This window comes from Culex pipiens, chromosome 2, assembly GCF_016801865.2.
Source record: "Culex pipiens pallens isolate TS chromosome 2, TS_CPP_V2, whole genome shotgun sequence".
In the NCBI taxonomy this organism is placed as follows: domain Eukaryota; kingdom Metazoa; phylum Arthropoda; class Insecta; order Diptera; family Culicidae; genus Culex; species Culex pipiens.
This window is the reverse complement of record NC_068938.1, coordinates 33,917,020-33,943,245: the sequence shown is the minus strand read 5'-3', so window position 1 is coordinate 33,943,245 and position 26,226 is coordinate 33,917,020. Positions and strand designations below refer to the sequence as shown.

Genomic DNA, 26,226 nt, shown 5'->3' with positions numbered 1-26,226 from the left:
AATAAAAAGTAATAAGATGGTGGTTAAACGGAAAATATTTTTTTTAAGTATTTTTTTCATGGAAAACATGATAATTCGTGTCGTGTGTAATAGTGTCGTGCTCTATGTTTTTTTTATTTCTTTTTATATGTTTCTCATCCATTCATGTTCCAAAAAAACATATTCAAATGAATCCATCATTCAAGTTTCCAAACAAGCTTAAACGATCCGTTAAAAATTTCAAAGTTTTTGAAGGCTTGAATGTATGAGGCATTGAAATGTATGAAGTAAGTTAGGAAATAATCAATTGTCATTAATCTTTATTTTTTCCAGACATTCCCATCCTCGTTATTACTATGCTTGATAATGATTGTAGTTTTAGACATTCAATTTGCATTTTTTATAACGATCATTTCAAATTTCCCGCATTCAGTAAACAGCTCTGTGCTCTTAACAGCATAACCCATGCCCATGTCCACTCCCCTGTTTTTATACTGTTTGTAGCATTTCACGCACACCATCAAACCCTCCAAGTTGGTCCGTCAATCCACCACCCCGGCAGCAATACAATAACAAATACCTATTTTTGGTACTCGGCGCAAGCGAAAAATGGCATAAATGTGTAGTTCCTGAAGTTTAACGCGTTTCATTCTCTGGTGTAAACAATTTCGTGTGTAATATTCGTATCAAACCTTAAAAATGCTTCCGGAAACGCTCGTGTTCGCGATTGCGATGCTCATCACCGGTGCCATCCTGTTCCTGCTGATCTACTTTGTATCCTTTTGGAATGGGGAAATCGATTTGTCGACCTGATTTTATTTTGTTGCGATGCTTTTTGATTTGCATACATTTTCCTTAACTAGCGAATCTTTAGGTGATTATCCTGTCCGACCTGGAGTGTGACTATCTGAACGCCCAGCAGTGCTGCTCGAAGCTGAACTTTTGGGTCGTTCCGAAGCTGTCCGCCCACTGCTTCCTGGCATTCGTGCTGCTGCTCAACGGAAGCTGGATTCTGTTCATCGCGAATGCACCGATGGTGGGCTGGCTGCTGTACGATCTGATAAAGGTGCCGACTGGGAATTTGGGCATTTACGATCCGGCCGAGATCCACAACCGGGGCATGGTGAAGAGGCACCTGAGGGACACGATGATCGGGCTCGGGTTCTACATGATCATCTTTTTCGTGTACTTGTACTGGTAGGTTGAAGGATGATAAACTTGGGGGTTTTAATTTATAGTTCGATCTCAATTTTAGTATGATCATTGCCATGCTCAAGGGAGATCCCATCCGGCGACACGAAGAAGAGGATATCATTACGGAGTTCTAGCCCATGGTGAACCAGCTTAGTCTCAACACTAGGCAACGGTTCAGAATCTAGGCCCCCGGAAGGAAGTGCTTCCTTATTCGATATACGTGTGAGTGTCTGTGTGTGAGTGTGTCTTTGTAGTATGATCTCCATCAGCGAATGTATTTCTATACAAGTCAAGTATTTGTTAACTAATACTCATTTTAGCGGAAATTGACGTTTCTTCCAGAAAAACTCAAAAAGTAGTGAAGCGTTATGGAATATTTCTCAATTGTAGATCACAGCGTTAGGAATTTCGAAACCAAAGTGACGACTAGACTTTACGAACGAAATAAACTCTTATTGAAATAAAAATCAATGGTTTCATTTCAACCAGGTGATCACATCATAGCTTTATTAAATATTTAAAATCCATGTCCCGAAACAACAACCTTCCGGTTGATGCCATGTCCGACCAGTGGAGCGACGTACTTGGCCGCAGGAACCGCTCCCAGATAGTTGTTGTATCCGTAACCATAGGCCGCGGCAGGAACTCCCCACGGATTGATTTTGGCCACCTTAGCTTGGACGATGGTCTTGTCAGCTCCGTACCAACCGTTGTACAGGGAAGAGGCAGCTGGCCACGCCGCTGAAGACCACTGGTTCACGCCATACGGGTAGGCGGTCAAAGCGTGGTTGTTCCAGCTGTTGAGACCGTTCCAGGAACTCACAGGCCAGGCAGGCTCGAGGTACGATCCTTGGGCGGCAACGGCCAGCGAAGCGATGAACAGTGCGATAAAGGCCTTCATGATTGTGTTGAATCCAACAAGTGTTACTGATGAACTGTGCTGAACTTCTGGAAACCAACGCCTTTTATACTCTTGAATCAGCGACTGCCTTAATTCAATATCCTTGATCAACCAAAATGAACGGGTTTCGAAATTTAAGTTAGGTGACAAATTCAAGGTTATCGAAAACTAATTTCTAAGCAACTTGAAGAGTATAAAACCCATCGGTAAACCATTCAAAAAGTACAGTCAGAAAACAGCAAGTAAAGCCTCAATTTCCTCCCAAGTGCAACCATCCGTGACAATATGAAGGCAAGGCAAAGTTCAAACCAGCCAAAGTTCGTCGCCAATCTAATTTCCTTCTCTTCTCAGTTCTTCATCGCACTGTTTGTCGCCACTCTGGCTGTTGCCGCCCAAGGATCGTCGTACGCTGATCCCGCTTGGTTGATTGGCTTGAACAACTGGAACAACCACGGATTGGCCGCCTACCCGTACGGACCAGTCAACCAATGGGCGCCCGTGACGTACGGTGGTCGTAAGACCCAAGTTGAGCCGATCGTTGTCAAAAGCAACCCGTGGGATCTGCCAGCTGCGGCGGCGGCGTATGGATACGGATACAACCATCTGGGCGCGCTTCCAGCTGTGGCCGGCAAGTACGTTGCTCCGATTTCTGGATTAGTTCACCAGGCTCCGCTGGTCAGTTACGGTGGCAACCAGAAGGTGATTGTTGCTGGACATGGATATTGAGTTAATAAAATTAGGAATAACTAAAAGTCACAATTTTTTTATGAGTTTAGATAGAAAAAGTTCAAGATGGTATGTCAGAGACATAACCGAAAGACATAGGACCAAACAATTTGAATGAGTTTTTGGATTGCTAGTGAAATCTGGAATAAGATTATTTTATTTTGTTTCATAGATTTGTCGGCAAAATTGTCATAAATGTTCCCCCAAGGTGAACCTTCCATGAGGGCACCGGAACTCCAGGTTGTGGCCACTACTGTCGAAATGGCCATTTGCAGGTTCATTATCAAAACTATGAATTTTTATACCCATATTGCCGCAACTCGTATGTTTCGGTTAATGTTACCCCGGGCCCAAGGGGAACCTGCTTTGAGAGCACCGGCCACTCCAGGTTGTGGCTACTACGGTCGAAATGGCCATTATTATGTTCAGTATCAAAAACCATGAATTTCGATACCCATATTGCAACAACTCGTATGGTCCTGTAAATGTCCCCCCAGGCCCCGGGGGAACCTTCTTTGAGGGCAGCGGCTACTCCAGGTTTTGGCCACCACTGTCGAAATGGCCAATATTGCCACAACTCTCCGGGCCCCGGGAGAACCTGCTTTGAGGGCACCGGCCACTCCAGGTTTTGGCCACCACTGTCGAAATGGCCATTTTCATGTTCAGTATCAAAAACCATGAATTTTGATACCTATACTGCCACAACTCGTATTGTTCTGTAAATGTCCCCCCAGGCCCCGGGGGAACCTTCTTTGAGGGCAGCGGCTACTCCCGAGGCTACTCCAGGTTGTGGCCACTACTGTCGAAATGGCCATTATTATGTTCAGTATCAAAAACCATGAATTTTGATACCCATATTGCCAAAACTCGTATGGTTCTGTAAAAGGCCCTCCGGGCCCCGGGGGAACCTGCTTTGAGATCACCGGCCACTCCAGGTTGTGGCCACTACTGTCGAAATGGCCATTATTATGTTCAGTATCAAAAACCATGAATTTTGATACCCATATTGCCACAACTCGTATGGTTCTGTAAATGTTCCCCCGGGCTCTTGGGGAACCTGCTTCGAGGGCACCGGCCACTCCAGGTTTTGGCCACCACTGTCGAATCGAAATGGCCATTTTTCATGAGAACCGCTGCATCATAGCGACTTCCACCGGTCCGCTTCGCTCGAATTTCTTCCTTCTGCTGCTGGTGGTTCTTCCTTCTTGTTTTGGTGGTCCTCTTCTTCTGTTGGCTGCTGCTGCTTTGTCCTCCGCGCCGGCCCGATGTGCACAGTTCGAGTGCTCGTTCCAAAGTGACTTGCTTTTGCGAAATTTTCTGCTTAAATAGCGGCACAGCCGGAGAACGGCACAAAAGGGGCGCGGCCTCGAATGCATACGCTCGCTCTGATTGGTCATCTGTCCGATTTGTACTGAAAAATTACTCATTTTGATTGCATGTTTTAAGTGCTTTAACTATGTTTAGTCAAACTTTCTATGTAGTTAAACGATAGCTGAAATCTTCCCCTTTCGATTTGTGGTTCAACCGTCTGGATTAATTCACAGGGAAAAAAGATATAAGCGTTCGAAATGTCCCCTTTTTTCGAACGCTTAAAAGTGACGCTTTGGATCGAATTTCTGAACTGGCCCCCCATTATAGTAAGTAGAGACATAGTCCTATGTCAAAAATATTACGAACCCAGTAAGGCCTTTAACTTTAACGATGTGAACTCGTCGTTGTCGTGCTATCTTGTCACACGTAGATTTTGGGCCAAATTGAGATAAAAACGCTATTTTGTGCAGCTTTCAATGCCTCACCTTTTGATCTTTACAGATCCCCGAAATTCAATTGCAAACCTGAGATATTCAATAAAAATCCGTGCATTGTTGTCATTATTTATATAAAAAAGGTTCAATCTTATCGTGCTATCTTGACACTCTCTTAAAATTGCTGTAAGTGCGACAACTGGTCAAAGGGATTTCAGGTCAGAACGCATGTGACACATGTACATGCCCGACTATCGTTTACATATGTAATTATGATTGGTCAACCGAACAAAACGCGTTTAAAGTTTTAACATTAAAACGCGTTTTTCTCGGAACGTCAAAAAGGCAACGTGCGGCAATATAGCACAACAACGTCGAACTGCGAAATGCTGCATTTGATTAGAATATATCTGTATTCTTTGTGAAATTGACAATTATTTCTTATTCTTGCTTGGATGATTTTTTAAATGATTTAATTTAAGGCTTCATCCATAAAGTACGTCACGCTAAAATCAGCCAAAATTTACCCCCCCTCCCCCCCTTTGTCACGCTTTTCCTATACTTATAACATGCAATGTCACACTTGCTCAGACCCCCCCTCCCCCCTTAGAGCGTGACATACTTTATGGATGACGCCTAATGTTTGTTTCTAACAAATAAAAATTATTTTATAGAGGTGGACAAAACCGCCCTTTTGGTGATTTTTAATTTTTTTTATTTTGCAAATATTTTTTGAAGTTTATGTCCCTCGACTCTGGTCGGGGTCTAGTGGGGGGGGGGGGGGGGGGGGGCAAAAAAAATATAAAAATTGAAATAACAAGCCAACAACATTTGAATGAAAAAGTTTTTTAAAGTGCATTTTACACCTGCCCAGTTGTTTTGCATTCATTAGTTTTCAAAATACCCAAGAGATTTTTTTCGCCGAAAAATTTTTTTTATGCGATGCTGTACATAAAAAATTCCACGAAAATTGAAAATATTTTTGATCGATCCCAGACATGCAAAATATGATTTTAAACGCAGGAAAATGCATTTCTAATTGTTTTCGGTCGGTTAGACTTCTATTTCCCTTAAAATTTTGAAGTTTTTTGAGAAAAAAATTTTATGCCCCCTGATTTTTCGAACCGATTTTGAAGGGAGGGGGGGGAGGGTGACATAAACTTCGAAAAATATTTGCAACGGCCTTATTAAAAAAAAAACTAAAAACGAGAACATTTGCTTGTGGTCTCTATGTCAAGGTTTCTACTATAAACTAAACGGTCGAATAATTTGACGGGGAGAGTACCTAAACTTAAATCTATGATATATATTCAGCCAACTTTTTTTTCTAAATTCTGATTTAATCGGAGGAAGAGAAAACTCCGAATCAATTTACTGGTTCCAAGTAGAAATTGTTAGGAAAATAATCGATTATTTGAAGAAAAATTAAAAACATTTTAGTGGTTCCAAAAAATGAATCATCTTGGAAAGGTCGGTCAAAAAATTTATAATATTAACAAATCCATTTTTGCATTAAAGTACCCGATTTTCAATTTCAAAGTGAATTGTTATAAAATATGTAAAAAAATTGCATCAGTGTTCCCATGAACAATTCAATTTATACTGCTTAAAAATAATAATATTTCGATCTAAAAACTTTTACAACCATAACTTTATAAACCGAAGTTCTCGCAAAAATTTCACGCGAATAATCATTTGTTTTGTCTTATTTAGGGTGGTGCAAATAAGACCCAAAATGCAACAAAGTTATTTTTTCATAAACTTATTTTTATTAGTATTGATTTCAAAATGTTTAAAATATTTTATTCGGAAAGATCATACAATTTCACAAATGTTTAGTTAAAAAAATTGGACCATTAGTTGCTGAGATATTGGAATTAGAAAATGGGGAGCTGTTTGGGTGAGACTTTGAATCAACTTTGAATACTTAAATAATTTTAAAAAAAATAAAAAAAAGGAAATAAAATCCTATTCATTTTTCCATTATTTGTTGTTTCTCAGCAACCAGAGGTCCAATCTTCAATGTTTCTAAGGCGAAATTGTAAGAAATTTTCTGAAATTTTGGATTTTTTTTAATATTTTTTTATAAATTATTAAAAACGGACTTTAGGAATTTGTTTTTTTTTGTGAAAAGAAATTTGTTTGAAATCGGATTTTTTTCCGTGTACCATTTTTTATGAATAGACTTCATCAATACCTACAACTTTGCCGAAGATACATAATTGGTCAGAATTTTATCAAAAGATGCAGATTTTCGAATATTTACGTAGCATTTTTGAATGGACAGCTGCCGAAATTGTATGGAGATTTGTATTGGTGAACGAATGACACAAAATGGCCCTGGCCCATATGGGCATTGGGAAGGCCTCCCAAGGTTTTTTTTTGCAGCCGATTTTTGCACAAAAACTAAACATTTAATCAAAACATTTCGCAAGTTGGAACACGCTTATGTTCTATCCTGTATGTGATGATTCAGTAAAAGACCATGCGTTTCCATTGAATCGTGCCGGAAGTAACCTTTAAAGGAGACGCATGGTATTCGAAAGAAAAATGATAAAATTGAATCCTTCCCCCACTAGATATTGTCCCAACTTTTCCTCCCCTAAATCACCGGAGCTGCTGCCACTGGTACACACATCAACAACAGAGAAGCGCCCCCCTTCATCGAAGAGAGCTCCCCCATCGACGCTTGTCATCAATCGCTCTTCACGGCTCTCCCAATCTGCTGAACGGGTCAGGTCGCTTTTGCCATGTTGTTGCTTGCGTTATCTCTGCTGGCCGCGTTGCTCTCTTTGTTGTTCTGCTGCTGCTGCTTACCAACACTTGTTCGCACCAGTGATCCAGAGATCCCCCCAAACACGACGACGACGACCCCCCTGAACTGCTGCTGGCCAATTCTCGCGCTCTCTCGCGGATTCTCCCCCCAAATTTTGATCTGGTATTGGTGTGCAAGCTCCTTTTGGCTGCTGGTGCTCCATCGTCGTCATCATGCTCGGATCTTCGACAGTCTTCGTCTTGCTACGGCCCGTGCCGGAGAGTCGTCGTCGTCGTCGCGTCGTCTTGCCATAGGCCAAGAGGTTGTTGTTGCTTCAGTATTCAGTGTGGTTCAGCAGACTTGCAAAAATGTTCACATCTGTCAATGTACCGTAGTGCGTACGGGTCGTTTGGGTGGGTTTCTGCTCGATGTTCCGTGGTGCAAGTTGGTGGTCACTTGCTTCCTTCGCGGTGCAGCTGTTGAACAGTCCACGACAGTGTGATGTTCTGCATTAGTAGCTGGACGTGTTGTGGAGTTGGTTGTGTCCGCTGATGGACCAGTGTACAACAGTGAGATTGAGAGAGAGATAGAGAGAGAGAGGTGTGTACTGTGTACTACAGTACTACTAGCTGGCTAGAGCTAGAGCTGTCACAGAGAAAGGGTCAAACTCAGAAGAACAGTCAGCGGATGCTGACCGAGTCTATCCGTAGTCGTGGTCGCGGTCGTCGTGTTGTTCTGTGTGGAACCCCAGAGTGAAGGTTGAAGGCTCTCTCTGCTGTGTGTTCTCGTGACTCGTGGCGCGGATTCCGGGTTCTTCCGGGGAACCTTCCCCAAAACAAGCTAGAGCAGCAGTCACCACCTAGAAAGAGGAAGAACACAATCTAGGCCACACCAACAAAACTCCCAAAAAGCTATTGGTGCTCTCGCGCGGGTGCGGTGAGTTGGTCTCGCAGAGTCTCGGTGGAGGGTTTGGGCTCCTAGTTTGCGAGGAGAGGGAACACAGCCCCGAAAAAATTCCAGTGTGTGACAGACGGAGGGCTCGTGCTCGTACTCGTACGGGCAGTCAGGCAGGCAGTCAGCTAGTCGCGACTTGCGGCGACTCCTCGCGGACGAATAGGGTAAGCGGGCTTGTCGGTGATCAGTGAGAGGACTTTGTGAACCAAAATATTATGAAAAAAATACTTTGTTGTGTGATGCGAATCTGTGTAGTATATTTGTATTGCTTATTTAGACAAAGATAAAGATGGCAAATGGATGATTAAAAGGCAAAGTTATGTGAAGTTGTTGTAAAATCTAAAATTAATAGAAAGTGATTTGCTGGGAATACATTTATGAAAAAATTTATTGAAAAAACTTGTACAATTCGTTGTAATCTGTTTATAATATCGTCAGACCGGCCGAATCAGGGCTTCAGTCTCAAAAGGGACAGACGTTTATAGACTACCTGAAACCGATGTAATAATTTGTTTTGTTTTAAGGCTGATACGAAGATAGGAAGGAATGCTAAACTCCATATACAAAAAATCGACCAAGAATAGATCAAGAAAAGGGTCACGAAAAAATTTGTCTTAAGCGATACGCAGCTGAAAAGCAAAAGAAACGGAAAGTGGCGTTTGACGTTTCTTCGCGCGGTGCTTGCTTGCAATATGTTTTGATGAAAAAAACTAATAATTTAAATTTGCTTATTTCAATGCAACTGAAAATTACAAACGTCTCAATATTGAAAAAAAATGAATTCGTTATAATTCCGAATCTTTAAACGCAGAATCTTAATATTAAAATGACGGATTTTGTTCATTGCTTGAAATGAAATAAACGAGAGAGAATGCCCTACAATTATCATTAAATTTTCTGGCAGAAAAATTAAGAAATCAAAAACATTAATAAATTAAACAAAAATTAAGAAATTAAAAATTTAAAAAATCAAGGAATCAAAAACACAAAATTCTAAAATTTCAAAAATCCCAAAATTGTAAAAAAAATATTCAAATGTATTCGAAAAAATCTAAAATTTAAAAATACAAAGGCTCAACAATTTAAAAATTATAAATTCTTAAGTTAAACATTTTAAAAAAGTCGAAAATGAAACATTTGGAAAGTTGCCTATGCCCTCAACAATCAAGTATTCGGACACCTAGTTTCGAGTAGGAATCTCGCAATTGAGAACGCCAAAGCAATGCTCTAGAAAAAAACATGTTTAATTTATTTTATTTTATTAAATGAAATTATAATTTCTAATAAAAAAATCTATGAGTCCTAAATTTTAACAGTATTAAAAATCAAGGAATATGTTTTTGACCTAATATATGACTCTAAAAATGATTTTCTGGCGGCATTTTAGAATTAAACAGAAATTTTATAAATTAAATATTTCAAATACTTAATAATTTAAAAATTTAGAACTTAAGGATTTGTTAATGTTAAAATTTTATACCAGAATGTTAAAACTTTAGAATCTTAGAATTTTAGATTTTTTAAAATACAATAATTTTGGTTTTTTTTGTTTTTTTTTGTAGTTTTTTCAATGCTTAAATTAATGAATTCTTTAATTTTGTTTTTATAATTTAAATTTTTGATTTTTTTTAATATTTTAATCTTTTTATTTTTTTTCTCTTTTCTTGGTGGGGTTACTAAAAGAATGCGCAACTTTTTTTTGACCGCGTTCCTTCCGATATCCATACTGCACTTAAATCGAAACCAATAAACCTTTTTTTTGCAAGATATTAATAACACCGCTGTTCCAATTTGTCCTGATTCGCCCTAGAAAAAAAAATGGATAACAGATCGTTTAAAGACGTTCTTGTTTAGCGGAAAAAATATTAGCAATAGAAGCTTAACTTTAATAATGTTTAAAGCATTTTATGAAATTGTTTTTATTCAGATTTTGAAAGTTTTATTTTTTAATTGCAATAATTTAAATTACTTTGGCTCACCCATTCAGGTCATATATTTGCCCAAAACACTAAATTTTCTTAACTAGTCTATAAGTTTCGTAAGGCCTAAACATCATTTTCCTATCGTTACCGAAATTCAGGCTTGAAAGGGTTAAGCCAATGCAAATCCATCATATTGACAAATCATAATTTTGTTTAGTTAATTTAATTTGAATTTAAATCAAATAAAGGCTTGTTATTTTTTTTTTTTACAAATTTTGTGTTACGAAACCAGATATACCAAAAATCGAGAATTCATTGGTATTCTGCAAATTTGTGACAGTTGCATGAATTCAATAAGGCTGTTGCAAATATTTTGAATTTTTTACATTTCCAACATTTTTTATATGGACTGATGCATAAATGCTTAGATAAAGAATGATTTTTAGCGGTTAAGGTTTGTTCAATTTAAAAACAAAATATCCACCCCCCCCCCTTCTTTGAAGTGTACTTAAAAAGTCAGATAGCAAAATCTCAAACTCCCCCATTGAACAAAGTTGAGCAAATCGTTTTTACCATATTTTTTTCTAGAATCTCAACAATACGAGAAGTTTTTAGTGAGATTAACTCAAACACAATAAAATTTCACTTGGGACAACTATGCATTTATGGAAAGTTAAGATGTATCAAACATTCTGATGATTTTTGAATTTTTGAATAAAAAAAAGGTTTTTATATTTAATTTTTTTCTAACAATAATTTTCGGAATTTTGTCAGTTCACGTATTGTTGGACTATTTAAAAAAGGTAATATTTGTTATTGTAATTTTTTTTCTGATACTGAGTATCGAGACCATTGTCTTGATTTGAAACAGACGCCAACATTACTGCATTAGATATTTATCCATAACTAAATAAATAATTTCCATAGGTATTTCATGCCAATATTTATGAAGTTTTTTTTTTTTGGTGATTTTCAGTAGAATGAAAGAACAGATTAATTCAACAAATAAACAAATATTTTTTTTTGAAATAGTCCAATAAACCAAATTTTCAGTTTTTGCTTTTTGGTTGTTTTTTAATACCCCTGACTAAAGGTGGTTTCAAAAACACCCAAATAGCAAAAACTAGAAAATTTGGTTTATCGGACCTTTAAAAAAAACTCCACAAATAGATCCCTTAATTACCTAACCACCTGATAGCCCACTTACCCTACCACTCATTGCGCTCCGTACTCTCCCGACGCACACATAGATCGCCGATCGTAAATTTAACAACAACTGCAATAACATCAACAAAAACAGCACCAACAACAAAGTGTGATGTGGTGTTTCGTTTTGTTGGCTGGTGCCGTGTTGTGAATTTCCAAAGTGAGAGGGAGAGCAGATAAAGAGCAAGAAGAGCGATTCGATTGGACGGCGAGAGAGCGAGAGAGAGAGTCGGCAACCTCGATAATTTGCTAATATTTCGATTACACCAGGCAGGCTTAATTGAGGGGCTATCGCCGCGCGGAATTGATATCCGGCTCGTTTGCAGTTCGAGCCTTCCGGACTCGAGGACATCCCCATTCTTTGATCGGGGCGATGACATTTGAGTCACACATTTGAAGGAAAAAAGTCACGTGTGATTCAGAGAAATCCTTGGAGGTGAATCAGAAGTGAAAACAGTCAAAGTAAAATTCATAAAAAAAGTGAATAATTGTGTAAAATAGTGTAAAAAAGTGTACAATTTATAGTTGATCCCAAAAAGTCTAATAACCATTTCTCGAAAGTGTCGTTCGAATCTCGCTAACAGTTCTTGGTGTGTAACTTAAGGTGTGACGTCCCTACCAAGCATAAGCAAAAGTGCATTACGAGTCGGGCTGTGAAATCACTTGACTCGTAAGCAAACATTCGCCGAATTTCGGAACGGAGAGAAGTGTGACGAAGAGAGAGAACGAGCGAAGGCGGTGTGCGGCAGAGAGGAAAGTCAACATCATAACAGGTAAGAACGGGACTCGAAAAAGAGTTAATCTCTGAATATTTCGCGAGTTTCTCACCGGGTTGATCGGCGTGTGAGTGTGCGTTCACATGGAATTGACCGCTCACGGGCGCGTGTTGATCGGCCAAGCATTCATCCATATGATGATGATGATGTGTGGTTATTTTTGTAATGTCCGTCGGAAAGGGTGCTCAATGGGTTTTTATTGATTTTTTAATTTTAGTCCTGTGCTCATCATCATCATCATCATCTGGCGAAATGGGGGGCTTTTGATTTATCCTTATTAAGCAATTTTCAAACAAAAATAGTTTTTTTTTTAGTTTTATGATGCATGCTAAAATTTTTTAGTTAATTTACTTCTAGATTTTTAAAAAATATTAAAAAAATTAGGCAAAATTTCAGATTTCTTTAATTACATTATTTAATACAGAAAAGTAAAAATAAACTGTTGAAGGCCACAAAGTTCACAAATGACGCGAAAAAAAAACACAATTGAAGAGATGCAAGCGATTGCATGGAGATTGTCAAACGAGCCGCTCTTTTGCGGAGATTAATGGCTGTATGCATTTTGGCTATAAATATGCATTTTGTTTGCATGTTTCGAGCCAACTGTTACTAAGGGAATTTTGAGGGCATATCATTTCGTGCTTTTTCGTGGTTGAAATAAGTGCGTGGTTTCACAAACGTTCATTACTTAGTATTTTTATTTAAATTTTTGTCAAATTTTTAATTGCTTTACATGTTTCAAAACATGTTTTCAAAATACTGAGAAAATACTAATTATTTTTTTTTGCAAAAACTTAACGCATAGCTTTATTTGTTATGAATTTGTATTGCTTTTTTCAGTTTGCTGATTTTGCAAACCTTTTAGAAAAAATAGTTATCGCTACTTTCAAATTTTCTCTGCTTTTCCATGCTTCAAAGAGTGGAATGTTTCTTCGAAAAAAATGCTGAGAATTCTTTTTTTAAGATTTTTGTTTTAAATTCCTTTATTATTTATTACAAACCTACAAAAAAAAAAAGTCAAATCATGTGTTTTATGTTTAATTTACTTATTAAAATGTGCAAAATAAGACAAGAAACAAACATATTTATATATTTTTGATTCCAAAACGCTAAACGCTTTGAAATTTGAGTTTTCACTAAATTTTTGAATATGTGGGATTTGTTTAGAAATTATTAATCATAAAACCGTTTTAAAACATAATTTTAACTATATTAAATATATTATTATATAATTTTGTTTACGAGAACATCCATTCCAAACTATTTGAACAAAGAAATAAACAAGGTATTTCAAAAACGTTTAAAAAAACTAACCTAATCCACCTATGTGGTTGATGCCTTCCTCACTTTTTACCAAAAATGGGTAATATGAGTGGTTTGGACACACATTTAAGCTTTTTTTAGATCCAGAAAAAAACACAGATATAACTTATGTGGTAATATGGCCTTTTAATTACCTAATCAACGATGGGTCGTATGATGGATCCGGACATAGTTTACGTACATTTAAGTGAGCTCCGGCTTCAAAAAAGTACATAAATATCACTTAAGTGGTCATAACTCGAGGCAGGATGCCAGATCTTCAATGTTTTGGACTCATTGGAAAGGCCTTTCAATTACCTAACCAACGATGGGTCGGATGATGGATCCGGACAAAGTTTACATACATTTAGGTGAGATCCGGCTTCAAAAAGTACATAAATATCACTTAAGTGGTCATAACTCGAGACAGGGTTGCCAGATCTTCAATGTTTTGGACTCATTGGAAAGGCCTTTTAATTACCCAACCAACGATGGGTCGGATGATGGATCCGGACAAAGTTTACATACATTTAAGTGAGATCCGGCTTCAAAAAGTACATAAATATCACTTAAGTGGTCATAACTCGAGACAGGGTTGCCAGATCTTCAATGTTTTGGACTCATTGGAAAGGCCTTTCAATTACCTAACCAACGATGGGTCGGATGATGGATCCGGACATAGTTTACATACATTTAAGTGAGATCCGGCTTCAAAAAAGTACATAAATATCACTTAAGTGGTCATAACTCGAGACAGGGTTGCCAGATCTTCAATGTTTTGGACTCATTGGAAAGGTCGTTCAATTACCTAACCAACGATGGGTCGGATGATGGATCCGGACAAAGTTTACATACATTTAAGTGAGATCCGGCTTCAAAAAAGTACATAAATATCACTTAAGTGGTCATAACTCGAGACAGGGTTGCCAGATCTTCAATGTTATGGACTCATTGGAAAGGCCTTTCAATTACCTAACCAACGATGGGTCGGATGATGGATCTGGACATCGTTTACATGCATATAATGGAGATCCGGACATTTGTGAAAACACATTTTTATACATAACTTTTGAACTAGTTATCGAAACTTCAAACAATTCAATAGCGATGTATGGGACCCTAAACCAAGTCGAATGCAACTGGTTCGATCAAAATCGGTTCAGCCAGTGCTGAGAAAACTCAGTGAGAATTTTGGTCACATACATACATACACACACATACACACACACATACACACACACATACACACACACATACACACACACAGACATTTGTTCAGTTTTCGATTCTGAGTCGATATATATACATGAAGGTGGGTCTAGAAGCTTTTAATAAAAAGTTCATTTTCAGAGCAGGATTATAGCCTTACCTCAGTGAGGAAGGCAAAACGATGAGATTTAAAATACTGCTATAATGTTGCTGATTCTTTGATCATGAAAAGTATATCTCCTAAAGCGTGCAACAGTAATTTGAAGATCAATTTCGATTATAAAACATGTTTTGTATCCATGCAACTGTTTTTAAACAGCTGTTTGTTTGAGGAAATTTGATATTTATTCATGAAATTCCAATAATAAAATTTCGATTGTATCAGCTGAATCAGATCACACAAGTGATATTTGTACACACAACATTTGTAAAAGTTTATTTATTCTTATTAAAAATACATTTTTATACAGTTTTATGATTTAAGTTTCTGAATAAATCCCACTTATTCAAAAAACTCAGTTAAACTATTTTTTTAAATTGCTAATTGCTTATTATATTTGCCATATTTTGTCTTGTTTTGCACATTATTATGAGTAAATGACACATTAAACTCATCATTGTTAAATTTTGATTCCTACATTTTTTTTTTAAGTAAAAATCCTAATTTAATAATCAATACTATCATTTTATAATGGAAAAAATAAGTATTTTTAGTCCTTTTATAATGTCCAATAAATTATGTAGGTATAGCCTTGAACACTGGAAATATTTTTGATTGAAAAGACCAGATTTGGGTCCACGATCACCGGGGTGCTACGCCTGACGTCAAGATATCGGTGAAATGCTTAATTTTTGTCTTATTGAAATGCAAATTCTTTTTTTTTATGAAACTACGATTGGTAAAGCATATATTATACAAAACAGCTTTGAACTTGAATCTAGATTAGACAAAGGAAATAACATTTCAGTTTTTTTTATTCAATCTCGCTGATTTAATACATTTTAAATAATGTTAAAACATTGTTATGGCACAATAAATTGCACAGTGGTTCAGATCGCCAAACGAAGTCGAAATTTTAATTTTCAACAAATTGGTGCAATTATGGAGCTTCAGTGTTTTCGGAAGAGTTGTTGCAAATCAAAAGGGGAATCTTTTGGTTGAAAATTAGGGTGGTTTACGATTATGGTGTTCTAGATAATCTTACTTTTAAAGGAATATTTTTAGGGTTTTATTTTACTTTTCTGAAAACTTGTTAAGCACGCCAATTCATGCAACTTTGTCAAAGACACCAACATTGTGTCCCACAATCTACATCTTCTACGACACGTTTTATCAATAGCAAACCCCTTAAAAATTATAGCTTTGCTTTGATTGGCGTGCAGTACATTTTTTATAAATAGAAAAGATTACCAACAATATTTTCTGAGAATTTTATTCTTGAAATATTCTCATCGTGAACCACCCTATTTTTCAACTAAGCCAAACGTTGACTCTTCCCATGTGCAACAACTCTTCCAAAGACGGTAAAGCCCCAACACTGCACTTTTTTCGGAAAATTCAAAATTAACACTTAATTTGGGGATTTGAATCACTGTTTACCTTTGATATTTTAAATCTTGGAAGGGAAAACATTGATATTCAATTCATCATAACTAAATTAACTTATAAAACAGTTACTTAAAAAAATAATGATCTCTTTATTTAAAAGTAGCGAAATAATAACTGCCAATAATTTCAAAAAAAAAACAAAAAATTTCCTTCTTATCGCATCAGACTGCAGTGCACTCACTGCACTTTTGCATTTTCTTCAAAATGCATATCGGCAACCTTGTCGTTGCCGTCGCCGTCATCCACTCGCGACTCGATTCAAATCCGCGTTCCGGCTGAGCTAAGCACATTTATACATTTTGCTGTGTTTTGACAGTGTCACCTTTCTCGTGACGCCGTTACCACTTTTCAACGAGCTTCGTCTGACTGGGCCGGTTGAATTGGAACCGAGCAGCTCGGAGCAGAGTGGAAAAATAAATAGAACACCACGAATATAGACCCGTTATGCATGTGTGTTTTATTTTCGAACAACAAAATAATAATCGTGTGTGGTCACACTCTTGGCGTGAATATTTCCAAAATAGATTTATTTATAATTTATGGACTGCTTAAAATAGTTTAAAAATTTAACTAAATCTATAATTACTTTGAAAATAAAATAAATCTTCAAAATACGCCTTTTTGAATTGTTTCTCCCGAGGGGTGCCCTTTCAAGTGTCTCGTAGCATGCGTACGTGAGTGAAGGTGGAAAGTGATCGGCAGCAGCCAGGTGATTGCGGAAGATCGAATCATAATTGGCACTTGGTGTGTGTGCAAACGAAAATTTTTCCCCACAAAAGTGAACGCCGACAGTGAGTAATCTGCGTTGACGAAGCGAACGCTGCTGCTGCTGCGTTGACTGATGGACAGATTGTTATGCGGATGTCTTTCAAACTCGCAGCCAGTGGCCAGTATGAAGGGTGCCAACAGTTGGTTAGCACTGGTCACTGGCCGTCAACTGCCGATGCCGCAGTGACGAGAAGTTTACGCGTGCAGGTTGCACTCGTGACGGGGGTAGGAAAATCAGTTATTTTTTATTTATTTATTTTTTGTCACGGCAAATATCTTAACAGTCCAGTTACTGGACTGGTGTGATATACATTTAAAACACTTTTTTTAATTCAAATGTCGAAACTGTAGTTGTTATTAAAAATGCAAACATTTATTTTTTATTTTTTGCCTCCTCAAAAACAGATCTATTCTTTAAAAGATGATGATATTATTCATTCTTTCAATTGATGAAGAGAAAGCTCAAAATCTTCCTTAGTTGTTTGATAGTCCTCATAATTTCATCTACGATGTTTTTAGTTCTATTGAAGATCAAATTTCAATATTGTTGAACAAGATTTTACTTTTAATATGGATCTGAATGAAATAAAATCTATCTGAACAAAAAAATTAAAGCCCCTGGTGAGCATGGTATTTTTGACCTTTTACTTAAAAATACCAGAAGCAAATTAAAGTAGCTTGGTCAAAATGTTCAAAATTTTTTTTGATTTGGCATATACTCCAAGTAGCTGGAAAAATGTCAAAGATTTTGAAACCATATAAAAATCCTTTGGCATTCAACTACTCATCAGTTGTTGAGAGTTTCAAATTTATTTCGAAGTAACAACTCTGAAGGCTATTCTACAGGCATTGATCTTTAGGCATAGAAAAAGCATTTGACAATTTTGGCAAAAAAGGTTTAACGGCGAAATTAAAAAGGAAAAATTTTCCTGTTTATATCGTGCAAATTATTCAACTTTTTTGTACAGATCGCACCCTGCAGGTTTGTTATCAGAACGGCAGATCTGATCAAGTTGCTGGCCTCCTTCCAGGTAGCAATTTTATACAATATTTTTCTTAAGACTTGCTTGATTTTGAATTTTGATCCTATGAAATGGTGTTGTTTGGAATCGCAATTAAAAAACAAAAACTAGTTGCAAATCTTGAGTTTTTCAGCACTCGTCGTATATATCCTACTCGGCAAATCTCGTTGGATAAATGTACGACTCTTGCAGAAAAAAATCTTTTTGCAACTTGTTGCATAATCTACTGTTACTCACTAGCGTAATTCTCCAACAACTCACACAAAGTCTGAAAATGTAGCTCCGACTCCTTTTCGATTTACGTGAAACTTTGCTGTAAGGAGTAATTTTTGTACCTGATATCTTGTTACGTAGGGGCGTCAAAATTGTCCTACGGTGTACTTTTTCGAGTAAAAAAAAAGGCAGATTAAAGAGGGGCTATTTCCCGACATTTTTAGCGCTGAATCGACATATTTCGTTGGAGTTCTATTGGAACTTTCCCATCAATATTCATTCAAATGCCTTTTGTAGCATTTATGCCAGGGGTGCTCAAAGTTTTTGAATGGCGGGCAAAATTTAAAGCTCACATGAGCTTGGGGGCCAGTGTTGAAAAATTGTTTTTTTTTTGAAAAAATAAATTTATGTTATTTCAATCTTCAAAACTAAAAATGCATCTATGAGTTGCAGTACAGGTTTTTGGAAAAAAAGCTTCCAATAATTTGATTCAAATTTATTAAAATCAACAAAACCAACAAAAAAATGTTAAAAATTGTGATTTTTATGTCTCAACTAACATCATCAGGTTATAACATTTTTTTTAAGTTTATATACCACGGTTTGGTCAAGGTCGAGGTTTGGATGATCATTTTGTGGCTGAAGGCAATCAATATTTTAAAAATATAATGAAAATAAATGCACTTGTATTTTCAACGATTTTTTTAAATTTATTTCAAAATTTATTTAAAACGGTTATATTTCAATAAAGTGCAAGAAAAATTATAAATTGTTACCAAAGGATTTTAAACAACTATTTCTTCAATTTGAATAAAGTTTCAATTAATTTTGGTCTGCCTGAATTAGATGTTAGGCATTCAGATTCGTTGCTCAAATGTCATGAGCTCGAATCCCGAGGTGGAAGGTTTCTATGAGCAAAATAAGTATGAGGCTCAGCCCATTAAAAGTAGGTCCAAATGGATTTTGAAATAATAATGCATACCTAATTTTTTACTATATTTACAGTTTTCTAACCCATTTCCAAAAATGTCTAACTACATTTTTAACAAAATTTACTATTTTCAATCACATTGAATGTAAAATAAATTTAATAAGAACCAAAACTAAAACGATTCACAAAAAGCATAATTTTAATCTTAATTATGAAGAATTATACAAATAATTTACAGGTGAGTCAAAGGGCCATTTTACATGATCATTGGGTCCGCGGGCCACGAAAAAGCACCTCTCGGGCCACATTTTGCCCGCGGGCCATAGTTTGGTCACCACTGATTTATGTCAATATTTTAACACTACTTAAAAGTTTTCAAACCCATATTTTTAGTTTCCTAGTTTTTTTTAATTACTCCAAAAGCAAAGCTGGATGATTTTTTTTAAAACAAAATTGCACAACTGATAGTGAAGATACAATAAAATACTGCCCGAATATAAATTTGAGTATTTCAAAATGCTCAACTTGGAAAATTTTACCAAAAAAACTATTAAAAGCTCATGAAAAAAAAAAAATCTGCCAGCCCAGATTGAACCAGAATGCAGAGGTCGCAGAATATTTTCTCAAAATAAAATCTCAGCATTTGTTTATATTTAACAGAAATAAGCGCAATTTCGTAAAAGTAATAGCAATATTCTACAAAATCCTATATTTAAGTTTGGGTGCTCTCCTAATCGTATTATTTGAGCTTAGGTTCGAGTAGAAATCATGACAAAGACTTATGGTTATGGTATGGACTTATTAAAGTCCAACGATTTTTCAAACATAAAAATCACCACATTTTTTTTAAACAGATTTAAAAAATCTAATTCACTTTAGTATAGTTTTTGAATCATTCTTAATCTCTAAAATCAAAAATAAAACAATAAAAAAATTGTGATTCGATTATCCGAAGTGCAAATTTTCCGAGCCTTTCGGATGATCGAGTCTAGACTGTGCAATTTTTGCAATTTCGTAACGTTAGTTTTCCTTCACGAATGTTATTTGTCTTGATGTCAAACGCCAAAAGAAGTGCTAAAAAGTTGAGCTTCCTAACTAAGGGAGGGCCATAAAATCATTAAAAAAACAAAATGCATTTTCTGATCAGCTCTCCTAAACTCATTTGTAGACATACTATCAGAATCAAATTTCGAGCAAATTTCTGTACTTATGTAGTGAAGTTGATCAAAAATATGCACTTTGCTAAAATGTAATTTAAACACGTTGCAATTTTAGGTATTCCCTTACTACCGTCAATGGGGAATGGAGTGTTTATGAACGAAATAACGCTTTTGCTTGTTTTTTGTTTGTCGGGGAATCTTTCATAGAAGATTTGTTTACTCATTCTTAAAAAATAACAAAAAACAAGTCTTTTAAGTTAAAAATAAGAACAAAATCGTTAATGATAAAATGTGTGTGAATACATAAAACTTTGTGACAAAACTCATAAAAAATTGGATTGAATAAATTTTTATTCACTCATTTCTTTATCCAATGTTTGATTGAATTATTTTCAAAGCAAACGAATGACAACTTGCACTTTAGTTTTTCCTGACAACACTGCCCGTTTAACGCCGTGTACTTTGCTATGTTTGATTCCATTATTTGCTGACTTGCACTAGTACTCAGTCCGAACTGTGGTGTGGTGTCACAATGCCAAGCACGATTAACTAAATGCAACCGCCATGGCGTGCGTAACGTCATGATTCGAAATCCGGACACTTAGTAGCATATCATTTTCGTTATAGCTGACAAAAAATCATGTAATTAGTTGGAAATGAAGAAATATCATCAGGATGTAGTATAAACAGTCAGTTTAAAGAGAATGCATGCAAAATATGTCTTTTCTAACAATTTTTCATCAAAATTTGAAAATTAAAATGATTTGTTGTGCTTCGAATCCCGGACACTGATAAAAGCTGATTCGAAACCCGGACACTTTTGCTTCGAATTCCGGACACCCGTTTTTGCTAATGAATCGCACAAATTTGGACTGAAATGTTAGTGAATGGCATTCCTTAGGTCTCAAATAAGGCGTTAACATCAAAACAATCGATATTTTATATAAAAATTTGCTAGAATTTAAGAAAATCAAAACCATAAATTTCTGCTTTGCCATCCCGGTGCTTCGGACGCCTATGAAATATTTCACGTGAAATGTTTCGAATTTTTGGTAATCTTATAATTTTATTTTATTTTATTATTTTGACATTAATTACAGCGTTCAAACAAACTTTAAATGAAAGTTGATGTTAGTATTCATCAAACAACACAGTTTTGACATTTATAATGCGAACTTATATCCAAATAATTGATAAAACAAGATGAGGTGTCCGGGTTTCGAAGCGTCCGGGAATTCGAATCATGACGTTACTTAAAACTGTGTGTGAGTGCTCTAAAGTAGCGAGACTTGTTTTTGTCACCTGGCCAAAACTAAACAGCAACAGATTTATGATATGACTCAGCTGAGGGAGCTCAGTGCTGTAATCGTCGTTGCCGAGAGATGTTATCTTTATCGTGGTTGGACTTTTTAGGTTGCGGAACAGCCTTTCAGCGAGTGATTTTTAACCTGAGTTATGCGGAAAGTAACTGTAGCTTAATGCTTCATACGAAAAAAATGCAGTTTGTGACTTAATCTTGCTTTAATCGCCATGATTCTTCTCTGAACGGTTACGTAAAAGATGTTTAGAAAGAAACATGCTTTCGTACAATGGGTTCCATTTGACACAGAACATCGCAAGTACCCACTTGGCTCGAGACAGTGATTAGTGCTTTATCAATTTCTGTAATCTTGTTTTTATTGTCGCTCGAGTGGGCTTGTAATGTTTGGCGTTCGTTACCGCGGGATACCCGAGACACTTGAAGAGGGCCCTCTCAATAGTGGAATTAGCTAATTGGTGCTCATTAGTGCTAATTAATATGTCTCTTGTACGTGTGTAAACATCCAATCCGCTCCCGAGACACACTATCACGTGTGTGCGAGTGTGTTTCTGACTCGAGATATTGTTTTGTTATGTCATACAATCTGATTCTGTTGCTCTGGGAGACGTGGTGGACACCTCTCAGTTTGAGCTGGTGGCTGTTTGTGTCATAATTATTTATCGTCCAATAGATGCGATGTGTTTATCTTTTTGCTGTCGTGCTCATGTATCAACCAACTTGTGAAAGTGTCATCTTAGAAAAAATGTTTTTGTTTAAAAAATCATTGAAAAATTCAATGTGTTTCCTAAATATTACCAGAACTAAAGTATAACATAAAGTCCTCGATGAAATGCACAAATATTTCGTTCTCCACGCGCCACAATCCGCTCGAAAAACTTTCCACGACAGCTGGAATATTTTCCCTATCAACTCACGTGACTCGAATTGCTTGCCACCATTTTTACGCTATATTCCTCGGAAAGAGCCTTGTCTAGCAGCAGCCAAACCCAAAAACCACCCCCAACGCCACCCCCCGCCGCAGCTCAATAATTCTCCCCAAAGGAACTTTCCTTGGGCGAACGAAGTGAAAGTTGAGCTGAGGGAAAAACGAAAAACCCGGAAGAACCGCAGCGCCCAGACTATCTCGAAAGCAAGCAAGGAAGCGGGACAAAGCTCGCGCTGTGGGAAATTGATTTTTCATCTGTGCTTCCTCTCTCCATCGGGGCGCTTTTCCGGCGATTTCTTTTTTTTTCCTTTTTCTGTTGCTGATGCTTTGAATGGGGTTGGCGGGTGCAAGCGCGATTCTCAAACTTGGTGGATCGCAATTTTCTTTCTGTTGTTGATGGTTCTGTCGCTGATTTGCTCGGGAATTTTATTTCTTATTTTGTGTACGGTTAGGGAGTGGGAATTGTGGGATTGTAAGATTGGGTGTTGGCGCTGTGTATGTGTTTGTGTATTTTTTTCTGCTTTAGATAAGACAAATCTAGGTCACTGGTTGTAGTTGTGGGTGTAAAATTGGCGGAAGCGATCTATGGGGTGATGAATGAAACATTCAATGCAACAGATTAAACCGATTTGGGTTTTTGGTTTGGTTTCGGGAGGAATACCACAAAGATGGTTTGAAGGATTATTTAGTCTACCATAAAAAATTATTATAATTTTTTAGTCATGGGAAGTAAAACTTACGTTATACCCAATCAAATGTTCCATTCAATTACTAAGACATTATATTCATAAAATCACAGTAAAACTGCTCAAGTTTTTTTTTGCAAAATATGTCCGTTTCATAAATTTTTCTTATTCAGCTCGAAAAATGTAGCATTTTCAGCATGACAAATTTCTAAGCAAATAAGATTATTTTTACTCATGGCTTAAAATTGTTGAAAAACATGTTAAACAATGATGTCATAATATACATGATTTTTTTCTTTTATTGAAATATCAATCGCATCCTCACACAGAAAAAAATAGAATTTTACAGTTGTAAAATTCCAAGGTTTAATATTACTTCTGTTATGATGTAATATTATCGAAATTTAGATTTAAAAAATTGAATAACACTGGAAAAGAGATAAATTTACACATCTTTATAGATATACTTTTTTTGAAGATTTTTTTTTCAATTTTGTAGGATTTCCTTTAGAAAAGTCCCTGAAAATCGATAGATTCATGTACGCATCGATCGAATTTCTATTAAGTATGTCTTGAGCGACTTTCAATTAAATTTTGATCAATATTTAACCTCCAATTTACGAATCATAATAAAAATCCAATTTGTCGTCAAAATTAAGCAATATGTTGCCCGGAATATTAAATTGTAATGCTATTTATTACCCAATAGCTTCCCAAAATTTTTTATCATGAATTAAAGCTTCATTAAGTGTTTTTGACTATTTCAAGTCTGGCTAAAAAAAAGTGAGCAAGCTAACTGCCAAAGTGAAGACAATAGATTTTAAAGTTTAGTGTGGCGAAAATGGGTTTAATTCTCCGATATAACACCATTACATTTTAAAACATTTTCGAATTAATCGCTTTGTACAGAACAGATTGCAGGAAAAGTTCGCAAAAAGCATACATTTTGGATCAATACAAGTAGAATTTGCCCAAATTTGATAAAAAATATACGAAAAAAACGAAGTTGACTTTATAGCTGTCGGCCACCATTGCTAGTACCTACCACTAGTGTCTTCCTTTTTATCTACAACAGGGGTGCTCAAAGTATGGCCCGTGGGCCAAACGTGGCCCGCGAGGTGATATTTTATGGCCCGCGGACCCATTTTGAATGATCATGTAAAATGGCCCGATGACCACTTGTAAAGTGATTTTATACTTTTTCAAAATTATGGTTTATTTTATGCTTTTATATGCTTATCTTTTTTTATTTTTTTTGTTAGTAAAAAAAACTTATGATTTATCAATATTTTGATCCCCACTTCAGGATACAAATAATATGTTCAAAATATTTTATAATTAAAACAATTTCACACGTTTCAATGTGAGTGAAACAAGTAAATGTCGTCAAAACTTTCATCAAACACTTTTAGAAATATCAAAAAGACGTTCAAGTTTGGCTTAGGTAGAATTCTGTAATAGTTGCAAAAATCAAAGTTTTCTTTAATAATTTGCAAGCCACCCTCAAACTTACATTGCACTTCCTTAGGGATTCGAACTCATTACAGTTAGATAACGAATCTGATTGACTATCAACTGACAAAATGTGGAAATCGGAGGATCAAGTTTGCAGCAAATATTTTACAAAGCTTTCGTCGATCAACCCACCCCTTCACCATTATTAAAAAATTGACTCGAAAAACCAGGAGCAAAAATATATTTTCAAAAAACTTAAAAAATGAAATTTAAGAGCATTCAGCTGAAATTAATTAAATATGCATTCCTTTGCATTTTAAATCATTTGAGCATGTTTGGGTTTATTAAAAATAATTTGAATGTTAGTGAATTTTTGATGAAATAAATAAATGTTGTTTCGCTTTTCTTTTCTTTTTTTAATAATGATTGCAGGTTAACTATACGGAAGCTTAAAACATTTTCCTAATTTTTTTTATTGAAATGTTGAAATTCTGGATCTCAACGATTTTTCATTAGCTACACTTAATTTATAGAAGAATTGTTCAACATGTAATGTCACCACAATTTTCGAAATATAAAAACAAAACATTTATTTTTTTTTTGAAAACACAAGTACATTAGGCTAAGAACTTTTTTTTTCAAATACCAGAAACAACAGTACCGATTGAAACTCGTTATTTTGTGGTTTCTATTATTTTGAAAAGATTTTTTTTAAATAACAGAAATGTCGGATCATTTACATTAAAATAACGTAATTTATTTTTTTAACAACCTTTTTTTGTAAATTTGGCCCGCAAGCTCATTTGAGCTTCAAATTTGGCCCGGCCTTCAAAAACTTTGAGCACCCCTGATCTACAAGGACTTCGCCGCCCTGGGCTCCTAAGTGTTTGAAAGTATGGCACGGAGCGACGGCGCCGAATACCCATATTTACACAAAGAATTTTAGAGCGCCCGCCGCAGGACTCGAACCGGCGACCTCTGGATTGTGAGTCCAGTGCGCGGTCAGATTGATCCACATGGGCGGGACAAAAAAAAATATACACTCTCCAAAATTTCTGGATTTCATTCCTTTTCCCACAATGAACACTACCCATTTGGTTATTTTTATCGTTCTAATAAAAAAAATCTATGAGCTTCATTAAAATTTTATATCATTTTTATGTTTTAGCAACATATTATCATCATTACAATTATTGAAGTATTATATTAGCATTTATCACATTGGTACCCAAAGTTTTCGAATGGCGGGTCAAATTTAAAGCTCACATTAGCTTGCGGGCCAAATTTAAAGTATTGTTTAAAAAAAATATCACTTTATTGCAATTTAATATTAAAAAAAGAAGCTTTTATCAGTTAGAGTTTTTTTCTTCATAATTACAGGTATTTATTGGGCATTTTCTTCATTTAAATATTTAAAAATAGGAAATTACAATTTTCCAACAGTTTTGTTCAAAATAGCTTACAATC

General features: G+C 35.9%; 3 protein-coding genes across 6 annotated transcripts in view; all 3 read left to right on the top strand.

The window, feature by feature from the left end:
• Positions 1–494: 494 nt before the first annotated feature.
• Positions 495–1,640, top strand: LOC120427815 (protein cornichon homolog 4). The gene is made up of 3 exons (XM_039592739.2): positions 495–753; positions 854–1,176; positions 1,235–1,640. The coding sequence occupies exons 1-3, from the start codon at positions 679–681 to the stop codon at positions 1,305–1,307; spliced, it is 471 nt and encodes a 156-aa protein (XP_039448673.1). The 5' UTR covers positions 495–678; the 3' UTR covers positions 1,308–1,640.
• A 620-nt stretch (positions 1,641–2,260) lies between these two features.
• On the top strand, positions 2,261–2,824 carry LOC128092832 (uncharacterized). Its single transcript, XM_052707688.1, has 2 exons — positions 2,261–2,365; positions 2,426–2,824. The coding sequence occupies exons 1-2, from the start codon at positions 2,360–2,362 to the stop codon at positions 2,798–2,800; spliced, it is 381 nt and encodes a 126-aa protein (XP_052563648.1). The 5' UTR covers positions 2,261–2,359; the 3' UTR covers positions 2,801–2,824.
• A 4,727-nt stretch (positions 2,825–7,551) lies between these two features.
• The window catches only part of LOC120422037 (1-phosphatidylinositol 4,5-bisphosphate phosphodiesterase classes I and II), a 213,518-nt gene continuing 194,843 nt past the window's right edge, over positions 7,552–26,226 (top strand). Inside the window, exons 1-2 of one of the 4 annotated variants that reach the window (XM_052708639.1) lie at positions 7,552–7,622; positions 11,653–12,155. The gene's annotated coding sequence lies outside the window, so the exon portion shown is untranslated. Of the gene's footprint in view, positions 8,237–11,652; positions 12,156–26,226 lie in introns of all 4 variants that reach the window. The other 3 variants (XM_052708638.1, XM_052708637.1, XM_052708640.1) reach the window with 3 other exon arrangements.

What these genes read in the sequence shown, in the direction of transcription:
- LOC120427815 (XM_039592739.2), top strand. Translation starts at nt 679, where the DNA reads ATGCTTCCGGAAACGCTCGTGTTCGCGATTGCGATGCTCATCACCGGT. An exon ending in TGTTCCTGCTGATCTACTTT is followed by an intron (nt 754 to 853) that starts GTATCCTTTTGG and finishes GCGAATCTTTAG; the next exon opens with GTGATTATCCTGTCCGACCT. An exon ending in TTTTTCGTGTACTTGTACTG is followed by an intron (nt 1,177 to 1,234) that starts GTAGGTTGAAGG and finishes TCTCAATTTTAG; the next exon opens with TATGATCATTGCCATGCTCA.